Source organism: Rhinolophus hipposideros (genome assembly GCF_964194185.1).
Source record: "Rhinolophus hipposideros genome assembly, chromosome: 11".
NCBI classification, from domain to species: domain Eukaryota; kingdom Metazoa; phylum Chordata; class Mammalia; order Chiroptera; family Rhinolophidae; genus Rhinolophus; species Rhinolophus hipposideros.
In genome coordinates this window covers 53509262-53525893 of record NC_138057.1, presented here as the reverse complement: position 1 = coordinate 53525893, position 16632 = coordinate 53509262, and the positions used below count along the sequence as shown (strand labels likewise).

Here is a 16632-nt window from a genome sequence, read left to right as displayed (position 1 = left end):
AGTTAAATGCATACATTTCACATGTTTGATGGGCCTCCTGGAGAGCCTCTCTTCTCCAGGCCGGCCTTTTCCGTTTCCTTCAACCCTCACATCTGCTGCGTGTCTTCCGGTTTATAACTTAGATCCGACCAATATTCCCATTAATTCTTCTTACAGGGGCCAAGGGATGCCTGCAAGGCAGGTGTTACTCTCCAGACAGAGGTTTGGGGCTCAGCGACCCCTGACTCGTCCAGGGAGTGTCAGGACGAGGACGGGACCTAGGCCTCCTAAACGCGGGTGCAGTGGAGTCCAAGACCTGCCAACGGTCTGAGGTTGAAAGGAAACAGGTTTAAAAGTGATTCATGCGTCCTAAAGCACACAGGGGTGTTCTGTGAACTGTGGTATTGGGAGCTGACGAAAGGCCTCTTTGAGGGTTGGATGAAGCTACCCGAGGCTAGAAAGCGGGGCTAGGTGGGGCTCTTTCAAATCTTCAGCTCACCTGCTGGCCCTTCCCATCAATTCCCAGCGGTCCTCCCGCAGGCTTCGCGCTAGAGGAAGCGTTGGCTGTTTGTGGCACGGCCAGGCCACCGTACGGGGCCAAGGCGCTGGTGCTGCGGCTAGTGGAGCACCGATGCCTTACGGCAGGTGTGCTGGGTGATCCTCCGCCGGCCCTGCGACAGCGAACGGACACCTAGAGTTGGTCGGCGTCACCTGACTCTCCGCGGTTTCAAGGCGGAGGCGCTGCGGCGGCGCGTCTCTCACGTGATCGGGCGCGGACGGCGTAGAGCGCGTCACACGGCGCCGCGCGCACTGGGGTCGGGCTAGGTCTGCGCCTGCGCGGGCTCGCTTGCTGCCCATCGACCGGCCGGCGGCTACCGGGCGTGGGGCCGGCGCCCGCGGCGATGGGTGAGTGCGGGAGTCGGGCGAGAGGAAGCCACCCGGTTTCCCTGGGCCTCGGTGTGGAGGGCGTGGAAGCACGAGCGAAGGTCTGAGGAGGCCGCCCTCGCGGGCCCTCTCCGCTCGCTCGCCCGCGACCCCCGGCGCGCCCCGCCGCTCGAGCGCACGCCGTCCCGCGGGGGCCCGCGGCCGCGGGGGCCGGGCCAGGCGGCGCGCGCGCGGGCGGTTCTCCGCAGCCCGGGCCGGCGGTTGGCCCGCCTGCTGCGGGGCTTCGCTGGGTCGGGGGCGGCGCCGGGCCGCCGGCGCGAGGTGTTTCCCGCGACCGAGACCGTGCGTTCTTTTCGGGCGCGCCCTGGGCGGGGAGGCGTCCCCGAGTGCCGGGGGGAGCGGCGCGGGGCGGCGGAAGGGGCGAGGCTTCCCCCGCAGCCACCCCTGCCGTCCCTTTGTCGGAGGGCGGAGAGGTGGGCGTCCGGAGCGCGGTGCGTCCGTGTCACGGCCAGGCGATGCTCATTGTGCGACACCATGTTGCTTCGCGTTGCGCGGGACTCCGTGGTACGAGGCTCGTGGTGTTCTCGTGTGTGTTTTTTTTTTTTTGGCGAGATTGGGGCAGGCGGTGTGAGTTGTAAATTTCTGTACGGATTGTTGGGTAGTAAGCTGAGCTAGGGAGAGCAGGTCGGTGATTCAGCTGTAGCTGCCCGCGGGCATAGGTTTTGTTCTGTCCCTCGCAGTTGTTTGTACACAGCGGATGTTAATTGCCACCTTCTGCGTCCCTCCCTGGAAACTGTGACGCCCGTCACTGTGTAGACCTTTCCCGTTGGAGCATCCTCCGCCCTTGCTTGGAGAGGATGCCGTGAAATTAAAGGGTGACGGGCCTAGTCAGGTCCCTTGGTGGCTCCAGAGCTCGGGTGATGGCTATGCAGGCATCCTCGGGGCACCTCGGGAAAACCCGCGGGCTGTTACCTCTGAGAGGAGTGCGCTCATCTGCTCTCTGCTCTGGGAGGTTAAAGCAAGTGTAGAGAAGTGGATTTCTAAATTATGGCTGTCGCGTTGTTTATAGCAGCAAGGTAGAGTCGTAACTACCCCCAGAACCCGGGCCAGCTTGTTCTGAATGCTGAGTCAGACCTGCTGACTTGTGGCAGTTCACATCCCTGGAGAATTGCAGTCGCCTTCTCCCCAGTTTTGCACAAAGACCTTTGTGCCGGGGTCACCTCTGAGTCCTGCTTTATCCGTGTGGACAGTAAATTACAGTGAGTAGTTAGACTTTACACTGCTTTGTTATGCCACAACTAGCAGTTGAAACGCAACTTCGTTAACTGTGTTATCTAATATTGAGATAGGTAGTGTAAACCGTAAAATTGTGGTAAATAAATTTTGCGATGAATTGCACAAAAAACTGTTATCCATGTTAAAAATTTCAAACAGAGATAAACTTAGCAAAGAAATTTACCCATGTTCACAGTATAGGTAAACATGCAAAATTCTAAACTCGATTTCCCCAGAATACTGTACATACTATTTTTCCGAAATTAAGAACCTATTCACATCATCCTGGTGTGTAGGATGAAACTAGAGGGAAAGCTTTAAATCTGTGAAGTCTGGGAGGTTTCATTACATCCTTTTCTCCTGTGTCCAGGCCTATTTTTTAAATTCTGAGACCCTAAAGATACAGTAATGTTATTAAAATTTCTTTAGTAGTGCAGTGGTTAGTAAATGGCTGGCTAACTTCTGTTAGCCACTGTTTTCTGTTTAATAACAGTCCCCATTATTACTGAGTCTTTATAAACTGGATGAAGTAACTAATTTGCAAAACTTTGGAAAATAACACTAGTACTATTCCAGTAAGAATTTAAAAAATGAACATGCACAACATATTGCTAAAGTACACAAATAATAACTTGGTCTGAGTTATCAAGGAACATACATTGTTAAATGGCTTGTAGGTAGCAACTTATAGAATTTAAAATGTGTGTTCACTATGTACAAATGAAATTGTTTTATATTCATAAATTGTCACAATGTGTTATTGTGTAATCATGTACTTTAATTTGAATATTTTTGTTGATGATAACATTGTTTAGTTCTGAAACTGAAGAAAAATCATTACGCAGATATAGCATTACATAGATATATAAAAAAATACGAATTTTTAAACTGTCAGCTGAAAGAGTAAGAAATAAGGATGGAGAAGACTAAGTGAGTATCAAACTACACTCTGACAAACCTCTCAGGCATCTAGAGAACTTTGTTTTTTTTAAACTAAAAATGCTGCTGGCTACTTTAATTGCATAAGAGCACAAAATATTACAGGCAGGTCTGTTTTAAACAAAAAGCTGTTGGTTTTTTTTTGCTTTTCCCCCCCCAATTCTCCCAAGTCACATATACGCACCCCCACAAAAATGATGTGTGAAGGGAAGCTGTCATACACAAAAGATATCTGAATTAAGGAAAACGGCTGTTGAAACAGGAATTAACACAATAAAGTCAGCAAAAGGGTAACGGTTTTAAAAACTGAGTTTTCAGATGCTGCGTGGCATAATGTTATGCTATATAAAGTACTTAAGTACTGCTAGATATGAAGGAGGAAGTTGACAGCTTTTAGCAAAAATGCTTTTTTACAAAATCAAAACAGCAATCAGCAGACCAAGGACGCTAGGATTCAGTTGCAACTTCTCATATCTGAGCTAGCAAGTCCTACTTATCCACAATGGACTAACATTTCGGGACAAATCAGGGACAACTTGAACATTTCTCGCTCCATTTTATGTTCTCTGTTTCTTTCCCCTCACTCTGTAATTCAGCATGATCCAGCAGGAAGACAACTGCTTTTACAATTGGCTGTTTTGCTTTTCTTTCTGTGCTGAGAAAGTACTGGAGCCTGGGTACTTGTTGCTCATGTGCGTCCATGACCAGCGAATCACTGTTTGCAAAAAACGTCGCAATGGATTTGGTGACTTTGGCTTCCTGGTGCTGCTTTGTTCTCCAATTGATAAAAGTCAGCTTAAGGAAGAGGTATTTGTTCTCTAGTCTCAAGCGGAACCATATGAGACGACAGGACAGGTGCCAAATACCAGGTTTCATCCCTGTAAGGTCTTTTCCTGTGGGCCTTGAGCAAGATGCTTTTCTGAGCATAAAGGATGTGATGCACAAAGCCAAAACAGACAGACTTGGACTCTGGGCAGGGGTGCATGTACAGTAACCCCAAATCCAAGCCACTATGGCAGAGAATCAGGAGAGGGTGCAGATGGTGAGGCAGCCGTTACTTAGACTAAAAATTGCCACAGAATATCTTAAAAAGTAGTAATAAAAGTTCTGCTGAAGGGAAAATGCATAGCCTTAAACACTCGAATTATGAAACAATGAATAAAACACCTAACTCAAGAAATTAGAATAAAATAAATCTAGGCAAAGCAAGAGAAAAGTGATAATAAAGAGGAAAACAAATTAAAAAACTGAAAAATATTAAAATTGGTAAATTTAAGAACTGGTTCTTTGCCAGGATGGGAAGATATAAATTAGATAAACTGGCCACCCACCCTGCTCAAATAAAAAGGGAATATAAGTGCACAAGATTAGAAATATTTTTTTTAAACAGCAAGTGCTTTATAAGACTATGTAAATAAACCAGAATTTTTTTTAAAGGAAATCCGGTTATCAAAATTGACTCCAGAAGAGAGAACCTAACAGACCATTAACAATGGAAGAAATTGAAAAAGTTGTCAAAAAGCTACCATCCCTCAAAACACCAGACCCAGATGGTGTTGCAGGTGAATTTGTTTTGTTTTGTATTTAAGTATAGTTGGTATGTAATAATCTATTAGTTTCAGGTGTACAGTATTCAACGTTTATATTACCTTACAATGTGATCACCATACTAAATCTAGTAATCACGTGTTACCGTGCAGCTTTATCACAATATTAAGGAAAAATGACCGATTGTTTTTACAAAGTCAATGGAACATTGATACCTGAACTTGACATGATAGTACTAAATTGAAAACGTCATATGTTATGAATGGTGATGTGAAATTTTAAAATATTAGTGTTATTTAGCAATTCATTAAAAGAACATTTCACAATGGCCACGTAGGATTCATACGCATATGACAAGAGTAATTCCCAAAAACATGCTAGTGTATGCACCAAATAAGTACATCAGAAAAGAACAGTAATAATAGCTCGTCATTGTTGAGCACCTGTTGTGTTCTAGACTACTCTCCTGTTCGCTTTACACGTATTAACTCAATTAATTGAACTAGCCTATGAGGTAGGTAACATCCTGATTTTATAAACAAGGAAACTAAGCCATAGAGACCTTGAGTAACTTGCTGAAGGTCACACAGTAGATACGAGGTAGAGCCAGGATTTAAACCCAGGCAGTTAGCTGTAACTCTTAACTGTTACACTGGCTCTGCCTCCAGCAGCCACGTGATCTTGTTAGTTGCTTCCTAAAAGCATTTGACCAAAGTTCAAGGTCCGTCCCTGATTTACTGTTCCTGGGAAGGGGTGGAAGTAGTTGAACTTAAGTGAAACAAGAATAGCATATATTCCCTATAATATGTATGATAATGTATATTATACATTCTATAATACGTATTCTGTACTACATAGATTATAATATGTATTATAATGTATATTCCCTATGATATGTATATAATAAGATACATATTATAAAGGAGAAGGCAAAATTATTCATGATACAGTGGAAACTGAAGCAAGTCCACCAAAAAATCTGAGAAATGTTTGAAAACTCAAAGGCTCTTATTAGTTGATCATTAGTATTAGGAAAGTGGAATCCCTTTTTAATAGGAAACGTAATTTCCTAGTAATACGTAGTGGTGGGCATGGTCTTAAAGTATAATTGCAGATATACTAATTCTTAAAATGAATGCACAATGAAGTTTTGAGGTTTTTAGTGTAATTTGTCAGATGATATCACCGGGAAGACGTGCTCTACTTCATGTTTTCCAACACAATCCTAAAAATGGGCTGGGATAGGCAGTAAAAAGGGAAGTTACTTGAGTGAGAACAAATTTTATATGGGCCAATTGATCAGTGAACATTTTTGTGTCATGATAACGTATTTCCCTGCGTAAACTTGAAACTTCTAAGATTTGGGTTTTGAACACTCAGATGACAAGAATTTCCTGTTTCTCAAACCAGAAGCCAGCTTCATGCTTAACAGTAATCCCTAGCAAAGTTCCCCCAGATGTCAGGAAAAGTACCAGCATGTTCACTATTACCATGATTGAGTTTTATTCAGGAAGTATTTGCCAACCCAATAAGGTAGAAGAAAGAAAGATACATATTATAAAGGAGAAGGCAAAACTATAATTGATATTATGTATAGTGGAAACTGAAGCAAGTCTACCAAAAACCCGAGAAATAAAGGATTCGGTAAGTTGGCTGGTCTAACCTTAATACACCAGAATTGGTAGCTTTTTCATGTGCAGATAAAAAGCAGTTAGAAAACTAATTGGAAGGAAGCAGCCCATTCATAATAGTGACCGTAAGGTAAAATACCTAGATACCTGTAAGATACATTCAAAATCTATATGAAAAAATTGTTTAAATGCTGCTGAGGTTTGTAAAGAGATACAAGTAAATAGGAAGACATCATGTAAAGTTCAATTTTGAAAAAGTGACAGTTCTTTAAATTTATCAGGTTATTTCTATAAAATGCCAACAATGTTTTTGGAAGGAATATGACACAAATCACTGAAGTTTACCTGGAAAAGTATGAGATCCTAGAAAACTTGGTAATTCTGATAACAAGAGTAGAGGGGGAAGCCTACTAGTTAATGAAAATTATTCTAATGTTACAGGTTAAAACAGGTTGGTACTAGAGAAGAAATACTAGGCTATTGGTGGAGGAGGAAGACATGAATGTGTAAGACATAAATGCAGGTTGCCGATGCGTATTTAGGTTATGCTAACCAGTGATGAAAGTTCATCAGTTTCGCAGGCAGTCTTTTTGCCTCACTACTTATACTGAAATTCCAGAGATAACAAGATGGATAATAAATGAAAACACTGATGTTGTGGAAGGAAGTATGGGTTACTTGTTTATAATTTTAGAATAATGAATGCCTTCTAAGGAGGACACAAAATCTGGAAGCCAAGATCAATAGATTTAATATCCAAATGAAGAACTTCAGTATCACAAAAGTGATACAAAGTGGGGAAAGTAATTGCCACAATTTGATTACTATAGGATTGATTTTCTTCATACACAAAGAAATTTTACAGATCAATAAGAAAAAATGAAGTGTCTACAGAAAAATGGGTAACATGAAAATTTACAGTAAAAGAAATTCAAATGGTCAATGGAAATGAAAAATGCTGAATTTTATTCAAAAATTTTAAATGACAAGCGTTTTCACCCATCAGATTGGCAGAAGTTACAGTTTAATATCCGATGCTGGAAACGGTAGGGAAACTGGTGCTTACATACACTTAATAGAAATGTAAATCATCAAGTTTTCTGCAGGCGGTTTGGAGTAGCTATCAAATTAAATCGTGTTACCCTTTGAGCCAGCAATCCTGTTGTAATGATTTACCCAACAGATCAAGTTGTGAGAATTCACCCAAGCAAGGTATAGATAGATACAAGGCTGCCCACTGCAGTGTTTTTTAAAATAAGGAAAGGAAAAAAACCAATCAAAAACAAAAAAACAGTGACCATAAATATAAATAGGAAATAGAATAAATTATATATAGATTCATTTGGTAGAATACTATGCCACCATTCAAAACACTGGGATCTCTCTGCTGGTTTTTATAAGATCCCCAAATGGGTTATTGTACTCTGCACTTTTTTCACTTAATAGTGTGTTCTTTTGGTGTATTTTTTAAATGATGGCTAGGTTGATGGGGGTGGGAGTGGTGGAAGTGAGTATGACTAGTAAAGTGAGCTGACTAGTAAAGAGGTTTTCGAATTAGTCAAGAGATGGAGAGTCGGCAGTGAGCCTGGAGGAGAGGATGTCCGTATATTTGATTGATTTACAATAGTATTTTTTTCTCTAAAAAGAAATACACACCTTTTTAAAATGTGTATATTTAGTGTATCAATTTAATGTGTCAGTTTTTTTTTAAATGTAACATTAAACTGTTTTTTTTTTTAAGATTTTATTGGGGAAGGGAAACAGGACTTTATTGGGGAAGTGTGTACTTCCAGGACTTTTTTTTTCCAAGTCAAGTTGTCCTTTCAGTCTTAGTTGTGGAGGGTGCAGCTCAGCTCCAGGTCCAGTTGCCATTGTTAGTTGCAGGGGGCGCAGCCCACCATCCCTTGTGGGAGCCCAACCAGCAGCCTTGTGGTTGAGAGGACGCGCTCCAACCAACTGAGCCATCAGGGAGCTCAGCTGCAGCTCAGCTCAAGGTGTAAGCTCAAGGTGCAAGCTCAAGGTGCCCTATTCAATTTTAGTTGCAGGGGGCGGAGCCCACCATCCCTTGCAGAAGTTGAACCTTGTGGTTGAGAGCCCACTGGCCCATGTGGAAATCGAACTGGCAGCCTTCTGTGTTAGGAGCTCGGAGCTCCAACCTCCTGAGCCACCGGGCCGGCCCCTAAAAATATTTTTAATGTCTATGTGACATTCCATCAGGAGGATACATCTTTATTTATGTGGTGTGTCCCTTACTGTTGAGCTTTTATGTTTTATTCGGTATTTCTGTTCAGAGCATTGTTGTGACTGTAGTTGAATCTTTTTTTTTTTTTTTTAAGTGTGTTTTTCCAGGACCCATCAGCTAAGTTAAGTAGTTGTTTCAATCAGGTTGTGGAGGGTGCAGCTCACAGTGGCCCACGTGGGGATCAAATCAGTAACCTGTTGTTAAGAGCTCCACACTGGAACCAACTGAGCCAACCAGCCACCCCAATTAGTTGAATCTTTTTGCACATCTTGTGTTTATAATTGTTTCCCTAGGCTGTATCCCTACAAGGAAAGGTATGGTCGTGTATGTATGTGGCCCATTATTTATGTTATATGTCTGTGGCTCCTGAAGATACAAGCTCCTCAAGAACCGATGCTTTCTGATTCTGTGCCTCAAGTCTGCACTTGACTTGACCTTCACAGCAATTACATTTCTCTTTAATATCTTTTATCCTGAGTACTTAGCAGTTTACAGTGGCGTGTGGGTGGTATGGGGAAGAAAAAACATAAAGAACTTGGTTTGTTTTGTCATAGGTCAAAGACATAGGTGCATTACCTGACCTATTTTGTTTTTCATTTACCATTGAAACCCTTATATGTAGTCCTTTTCTGCATGTGTTTGTAGTAAAAAAAATAAAACACATTATAGTAATAATAGTTATCTTGACCAATATTAAATTGTACAATTCAATAATGTTAACTATAAATACATTGTTATAAAACAGATCTCCAGAACTTTTTCACCTTGCATAACTGAACTGTACCCATTAAACAAACGATAGCTCCCTGTTCCACTCTTCTACTTCCTGTCTCTGAATTTGAGTACTTTAGGTATCTCATATAAGTGGAATCATACAGTATTTGTCCTTTGATGACTGGCTTATTTCACTTAGCATAATGTCCTCAAGGTTCACCCATGTTGTAACACGTGACAGGGTTTCCTTCCTTTTTAAGGCCACATAGTACTCCGTTGTGTGTTTGCACCACGTTTGTGTATCTGTTCATCCATCAGTGGGCATTTGGGTTGCTCCCACCTGTTGGCTATTGTGAGTAATGCTGCTGCGATTGTGGGTGTGCAGCTATGTCTGGGAGACCCTGCTTGCAGTTTTTCTTTGGAGTTATATACTCAAAAGTGGGATTGATGGATCATGTGGTGATTCAATTTTTAATTTTTTGAAGAACTGCCATACTGTTTACCATAGCGTTTACACCATTTTACATTCCCAGCAGTGCAAAGAGTTCCAGCTTCTCTACATCCTCACCAACTCTTTTTTGTTAATAGTAACCATCTTAATGGGTATGAGGTGATATCTCATTGAGGTTTTGATTTGCATTTTCTCTAATGATATGTGATATTGAGCATCTTTTCATATGCTTTTTGACCATTTGTATATCTTCTTTGGAGGAACGTCTATTCATATGCTTTGCTCATTTTTAGTTGGGTTATTTAATTTTTTTGTTGTTGTTGAGTTGTAGTTACGTGTGGAGTCTTATTGTTGAAGAATAAAAATCAATTTTGAAATATTTAGCCTGATACATCTAAAATACAAAATTACCATGTAGTCCCCAAATAAAGATAATTACTGGGACTATTTCTGGGCTATAGGAAATGTTCTGGATGATCCAACTATTTGGATCCTTTTAGGGAAAATCAGATTTAGATAACTGGCCAGTAATGATCTTGCCATTTTAAGGAAACTGATGTATTCTAGGGGTAAGATTTTGCCTTGGTTCCACTCAGTGGGCTAAGTCTTTATATTTAGGCTTCAAATCTTTTTCAGCACGGTGTGTTACAGCCAGCATTTGTGTCCAAGGAGCCTCCCAAAGCCATAGCCATCTGTGGTGTGATAGCGGGAACGTGAACCCTGGAAGAAGACTTCATTCCAAGGTACCAGCTCTACCAGTTACTAACTGTACCATGGACAAATGAGCATATTGGTTGTTTCATTTGTGAAACTGGGAAAACTATTTACTTTATGGAGTTGCATTGAGAATTACATCTGTGACAGTACAGTGTACATGGGGTACATCCTGGCAGGACTTCCTTGGTCCTGTTCTGCCAGCCTCACCTCTCACAGTGCATGCTTGGGGTCCCTTACCTGTGTGTCCCCACAGCTAAATACACATTTATCACAGAAGATATCACACGGGAGTGCAGTTGCGTGCCTTGGCAGAGTCTCCTCGATTGGGAATTCCTGGTCTTTGAATCTCTAGCACATAGCAGCGTCACTCATAGTTCAGGGTCAATACTAAGTAGCTGTTTGTGAACAGAATGCTTGAATGTATGTCTTGCTATTTTATTTCTCCTGCGAAGACTTTGAATCTGTTTCAGAAGGATAATGGTATATATGCCATTATGTAGTGGAGGCAGTGTGCATGAACTAGTGGTTCTGTTGTTGGTCTCAAGATTCCTTTACACTTAAAAATTATTACGGATGCCAAAGAGCCTTTATGTGTGTGGGTGCATATTTGTGGTCTTAGAAATTAAGAGAAAATTTAAAGATATTTATTCACTTTAAAATAACAATGATAAACCCATTACACGTTAACATAAACACATTTTCATGAAAAATGAATATTTTTCAAAAAAATTATTGAGGAGAGTGTTTTACAGTTTTGCAAGTCTCTTTAAAAGTCTAGCTTAAAAGATAGGTAGGGTCTCATATCTGCTTCTGCATTCAGTCTATTGTGATAAGTGGTTTTGATTGAAGTATATGCAGAAAATCCAGCCTCACATAGTATGTAGTTGGAAAAGAGACGACCTCTTGGACCATGGAAAAGGTCTCAGGGACCTCCAAGGGTCCTCTGAAAATACTTAGCGAACTACTGATGTAGTCTAAAAGGGAAAATGTAATAGTATCGAGAAATTGGAGGAAGGATTAGGGAGAAAAAAATCCTTATGTTTACCACTGTATTCAAAGGTTTATCTATTGTCATTTTATTACTTGTAGGCTTAAAAAAAATCCTTCATGAAGAAGAAAGATCTTAAGCCACATGATGGATTCAGAAGCTCATGAAAAGAGGTCGCCAATCATAACATCTTCCAAACAAGACCTGTCACCTCACATTGCCAATGTTGGTGAAATGAAGCATTACTGGTGTGGCTGCTGTGCAGCCTTCAACAACGTGGCGATCACGTTTCCCATTCAGAAGGTCCTCTTTCGGCAGCAGCTGTATGGAATCAAAACCAGGGACGCGGTGCTTCAGTTGAGAAGGGATGGATTTCGAAACTTGTATCGCGGCATCCTCCCGCCCTTGATGCAGAAGACAACTACCCTGGCCCTTATGTTCGGCCTGTATGAGGACTTGTCTTGCTTCCTCCGCAAGCACATCAGTACCCCAGAGTTTGCAACCCGTAGCATGGCAGCACTACTTGCAGGGACAACAGAAGCCGTTTTCACTCCTTTGGAAAGAGTTCAAACATTGCTACAAGACCACAAGCATCATGACAAATTTACAAACACTTTTCAGGCTTTCAAGGCGCTGAAATGCCATGGATTGGGAGAGTATTACCGAGGCTTGATACCCATTCTTTTCCGAAACGGCTTCAGCAATGTCCTCTTTTTTGGCTTTCGGGGTCCCATTAAGGAGCATCTGCCGACCGCTACGACCCACAGTGCTCACTTGGTCAATGATTTTATCTGCGGAGGTCTGCTGGGTGCCATGTTGGGAATCTTGTTTTTTCCAGTCAATGTTGTGAAAACTCGCATGCAGTCTCAGATTGGTGGGGAATTTCAGTCTTTCCCCAAGGTTTTCCAAAAAATCTGGTTAGAACGGGACAGGAAACTAACAAATCTTTTCAGAGGTGCCCATCTGAATTACCATCGCTCCCTCATCTCTTGGGGCATAATCAATGCGACTTACGAGTTCTTATTAAAGATTACATGAAAGAAATCATCAGTTAAGTGCCATTTATCAACTGACTAGACCTAAGGAGAATGCAGTTTGGCTTCGTTCCTAATTGGCCAAATACAAGTTGATGTCATACGTCCAGGGCACAATGAATTTTGGGCAAAGCTGTTTTTCTTAAGCACCAGCGAATTCATAGCAAAAGATACCAGTAGGAAACTTTAAGGTTTTTTTTTTTTTCTTTTTTTTGGAGGGGGCGTTAAATCATTTCCAGAGAACTTAGGCTAATTGCCTGGTTAATAGCTGTCTATCTGAATGATGGCTTTTGATGAGGAAACTAATACCCAAGACAGTCTTTTTTCCCAAAATCTTTAAACCTTCTGATTGAAACATAAGTGGCCATGACCAGAGAAAAGATTCTTAGGGCCCCTTGAATTCTCAGGCTTACTTTTATTCCTCCATTTCTTGCTTCTCTGCTCTTAGGAGGAGTTTGCTAAACTGAAGCGTATATGTGGTAGGGCAAAGGAGCAGAACAGAAGAACAGCTTAATAGGTATAGGCTTTTCATGATAATAAATTGCTTGCATTCATTTTAAAACAAAGCTCCTGTTGGGGATAGTCATTATCGGAACTATTTCTATTTAGATATGGTAGACTCAAGAAGCTAATGAAAGCTCCCATTTTGCTTTCTAGGTTTGAAAGTTTTCTGTTTAGTTCTGAATGTGACCTTAAACCCATCCAAAGTATTTTTATGTTTATCTCACTTATTTCATTGCCAAAAGATGGAGAGACTTAAATTTTGTTATAAGCATTTCATTCTGTTGTCTTATTAATTGCATACAGATCAACTCTGTAGCTCAATTTCTTTGAATTACTTACTATTGCCAACTTAGCAAACAGCTTTGGGTTTTTTCCTTTGAGGAGTAGTTTGTCTTATTCAGGTATCCTATTCTCTTGAAACTCCTTGAAAAAAACAAAAACACTTCCACACAATTTTATTTTGGAGGTCTAATAAGATTCCAGATTTTTTTTTCCTGGTTTCTAAATGTTGTGGGGGAGGGAGGGAAAACCCAGGATAGCTTTCACCCCACAGTATTAGCTGTCATTTTTTCATTTGACTCTTGGAAATAAAGAATTGTATTAGGGATTTTACACTTTGGGGACTCATTATACCACTTTATCATTAAAACAGTTACCTTAAGAAGCTCTGAAGATATTTGAAGGTTAATTTTAAATTCTAGGAGCTGGTAATGATTGGATAGCTTACTCATTCCTTACCCAACACAAAGACTTGTCAAAGGAATCAGATTTTAAAATGTTTTTTTCCGAAATAAGGCAAAGTGGCTCGTACACCAATTGAATAATGAAACATCCTAGAAAAGAGATTTATCTTTTAAAAACCTACATGTATAAATATTATGTAGTTAAGATTGCTTTCCAGCACCTGACATGGCAGAGTAGTTAGGTTTCTCACTGTGTTTTTCATTACACTGGGTAATTGCATGTGAATATGTGCACATACCAAAATAAAATCAGGGACTCAATTGGTAGTTTACTCAGTTTCTGGGCAGATAGTCCAAAAAAGATGTTTACTTCTACATGCAGTATGGCTGGTCAAATAAGACGAACATCCTTCTGACCGGAAAGGGTTCGGTCGCCATCAAACATTTGTCAGGCAAAGTCATCAGGCTCAGGAGCTTTACAACAGCTCTGACAATGTTGTGCTACGAATGGCCGTTTACATCAGAAACCAAGGTGCAGATGTCAGGATTTTAGAGAACAGTTTGTCACCAAATAAATGTGAGTCGCATCCTTGGGCCTGTCGAATAGTCAGGATTTGAAGTGACTCTGAGAAATGAATGGCAGGGACTGCTGCCTGCACCCCTCGTTCCTGTGTGTGTCCCGGAGCACCCCTGGGCGTGGTGCTCAGCATGGAGGCGAGCTGCCCGCGCTCACGCCCCAGCCTTGGGAGGACGCCGTGCGCCTGCAGTTCACAGGGCTTCCTTTCGTCTGTACACTCCATGTAGGGGGTAGAAATCTGAGTTCTAAAGCACTGTTGTGAAATACAAGTGAAGTGAGAATTCAAAGGAGGCCCCTTGGGTTTCTCCTGTCTCGAATACATGGGATTTAAAAACAATAAATATTTTTAATGGTTTTAACTCATAACATTTTTGGATTTCTTTGTCACTTTTTACAGCTTTTGAAGACCAAACTGCAAATACCAGGGATGGTTTTGTGTTGTCCTGTAGACTTCTTAAACTTGACAAAAATGCAACAGAACTTATAGCCAACAGCTTTGTCTGAACTTTTAAGTCAAAATGTCTTATCAATAAGTAAGAGATTCTAACTATTGTTTCTACCTTTAGTGTGAACTAATAACGGTGATTTTGAAAAGGCAAACATGATCGAATAACTTTGAAAAGCTTTAAAAGTGGCCCTTCCTGATACACACGTGACACAGACTCCTCATGGGCTCGGGGCGCTCCTGCCTCCTGTACGTCACGGCTGATGTTACGGATTCTGTATTTAACATCCTTAGAGTGGCACGAGCCCCCAGGATGGGGCCACAGAGTAAACAATATGGTGGCACATTTGTGTGTCTGTTTCCCTTGTGTTGGAGACAAGTTGGTGTTTTTGTCTCCGGAGTCAATATTCATCTTCCTTTATACTTGGTTATATATATCACCTGCTGTATATTGTGAACTGTGCAGTGAAACAATTGTGTGTATGTAATCATTTCGGAGACCCGAGCTTCCCGACGCGACAGAAGGCTGTGCAAACATGGAAGGGAATGATGGGTGGTGGACAGGATGTGGAAGTGGGATCTGGAGAGCTTCACGGTAAGAAGCGCGGTGCCCAGCACGGTTCAGTGTAGATGAGTGTGCAAGTCCGAATGGAGGCAAGACCGCGCACATTGGAAGAGAGACTTGGTTTCTTTTAAAATGTTTTCTCGTGCACATAAACGCATATCAAAGACTTGAACAGGCATTCTCCTTAAATTTGAGGATTTTAGTTTTTAATGCTGTCTTTTTGCTTAGCATTAAATGTTGCTTGCCTAAATGGCCCCTACATTGCGTGGGGGTCAGTCCACATGTTTCCTTTTTTCAAGTTTCATTATTAAAAGTGGTTAAGCACACAAAGCTGTTTTTGATACTTTTGAGTTTTGTGACTATATGAGTTTAAATGAAAAATGTTCAATGTTTCCGAGTTAACATGCTTCTTTTGGTAATTCTCTTTGGAATAAAGGTTTTTTAAGTCCGTTTGGTCTTCTTGTGGTTGGGTTAGGGTTAAGAGCACTTTTCCTTTTTTGTGGATCTGTTAGTGTTTTTGTTGGTAATACATTTAGCACACTACGTTGACTCTTAGCGACTTCACCCTGGTAACTTTGTAGGTAGAACAGTCCTTCATTTATCCATCTGTTTGATCAAGAGTTACAAATAAGTTAATTTTCCAGATAGCTGAACTGCAAAGCATTTTGTTTTTAAAGCTTTTTCTCAAATGAGAGAAACTTCCTATTGAGTATAAAACTGTCTTGGTAAATTCAACTTACCCAATAATTTCTGTTGTAATCGTATACCCATAAGTTATGCTTAACCCCAAGCTAAATGGTCTGGATGTTCGTACTTTTTGGCGATTTTCGTATCTGCTTTCCAGAGCTGCTCCTTTATGGGAGGAGAGTATGAAGTTACATTAGCTACACTGTTGGTTCCATATTAAGTTGTAAGATGCTCCCTGCGTCTGAAGATAGTTCAGTTTGCTTGATGAGGACCCTACCGTGTTTCCCCGAAAATAAGACCTCTCCAGACAATCAGCTCTAATGCATCTTTTGGAGCAAAAATTAATATAAGACGTCTTATATGGTAAGGGAGCAGTTGCCCTATAATGCTTCTAAACTCCAGTTTAGGGTAAAAATTCTTTACAAAAGTGAATACATGTGAACATTAGAATTGATAAAACGGGTGTTTCATGTGTCATCTAATGAAATGTTGTTTTAACCCGCCTCCAGCAGCCGTGCTAGCCCACAGGGTGAGGGGAGTATGTCGAGAGTATTCTCGGTGGCCCGGGAAGGGGCCGAGGGCAGCTCCGCAGGGCCACGGAGCACTCCGTCTCCCCATGCTGGTTCCCAACCGAATCCTTTTAACTGAAGTTTCTAATAGGAACATGTTTTTCCCCGCAACATGAGCATATTTGATTTTGAAGCAGAAATTGAGAATAAAATAGGACTTATCCAAATTCTCATCTCCCTGCAATCCATTCTTCATATT

General features: G+C 41.3%; 1 protein-coding gene across 6 annotated transcripts; it reads left to right on the top strand.

The window, feature by feature from the left end:
* Positions 1 to 573: 573 nt before the first annotated feature.
* On the top strand, positions 574 to 15626 carry SLC25A51 (solute carrier family 25 member 51). Of its 6 annotated transcripts, none has more exons than XM_081065771.1 (5): positions 787 to 885; positions 3675 to 3885; positions 4516 to 4640; positions 10301 to 10407; positions 11471 to 15626. In XM_081065771.1, the coding sequence occupies exon 5, from the start codon at positions 11514 to 11516 to the stop codon at positions 12405 to 12407; it is 894 nt and encodes a 297-aa protein (XP_080921897.1). In that variant the 5' UTR covers positions 787 to 885; positions 3675 to 3885; positions 4516 to 4640; positions 10301 to 10407; positions 11471 to 11513; the 3' UTR covers positions 12408 to 15626. The 6 variants fall into 6 exon arrangements, 3 of the variants coding, with proteins under 3 accessions (XP_080921895.1, XP_080921897.1, XP_080921896.1); XM_081065770.1 differs by lacking the exon at positions 787 to 885 and adding an exon at positions 1296 to 1428; XR_013994405.1 differs by lacking the exon at positions 3675 to 3885 and having other exon boundaries at positions 574 to 885.
* Positions 15627 to 16632: the final 1006 nt, after the last annotated feature.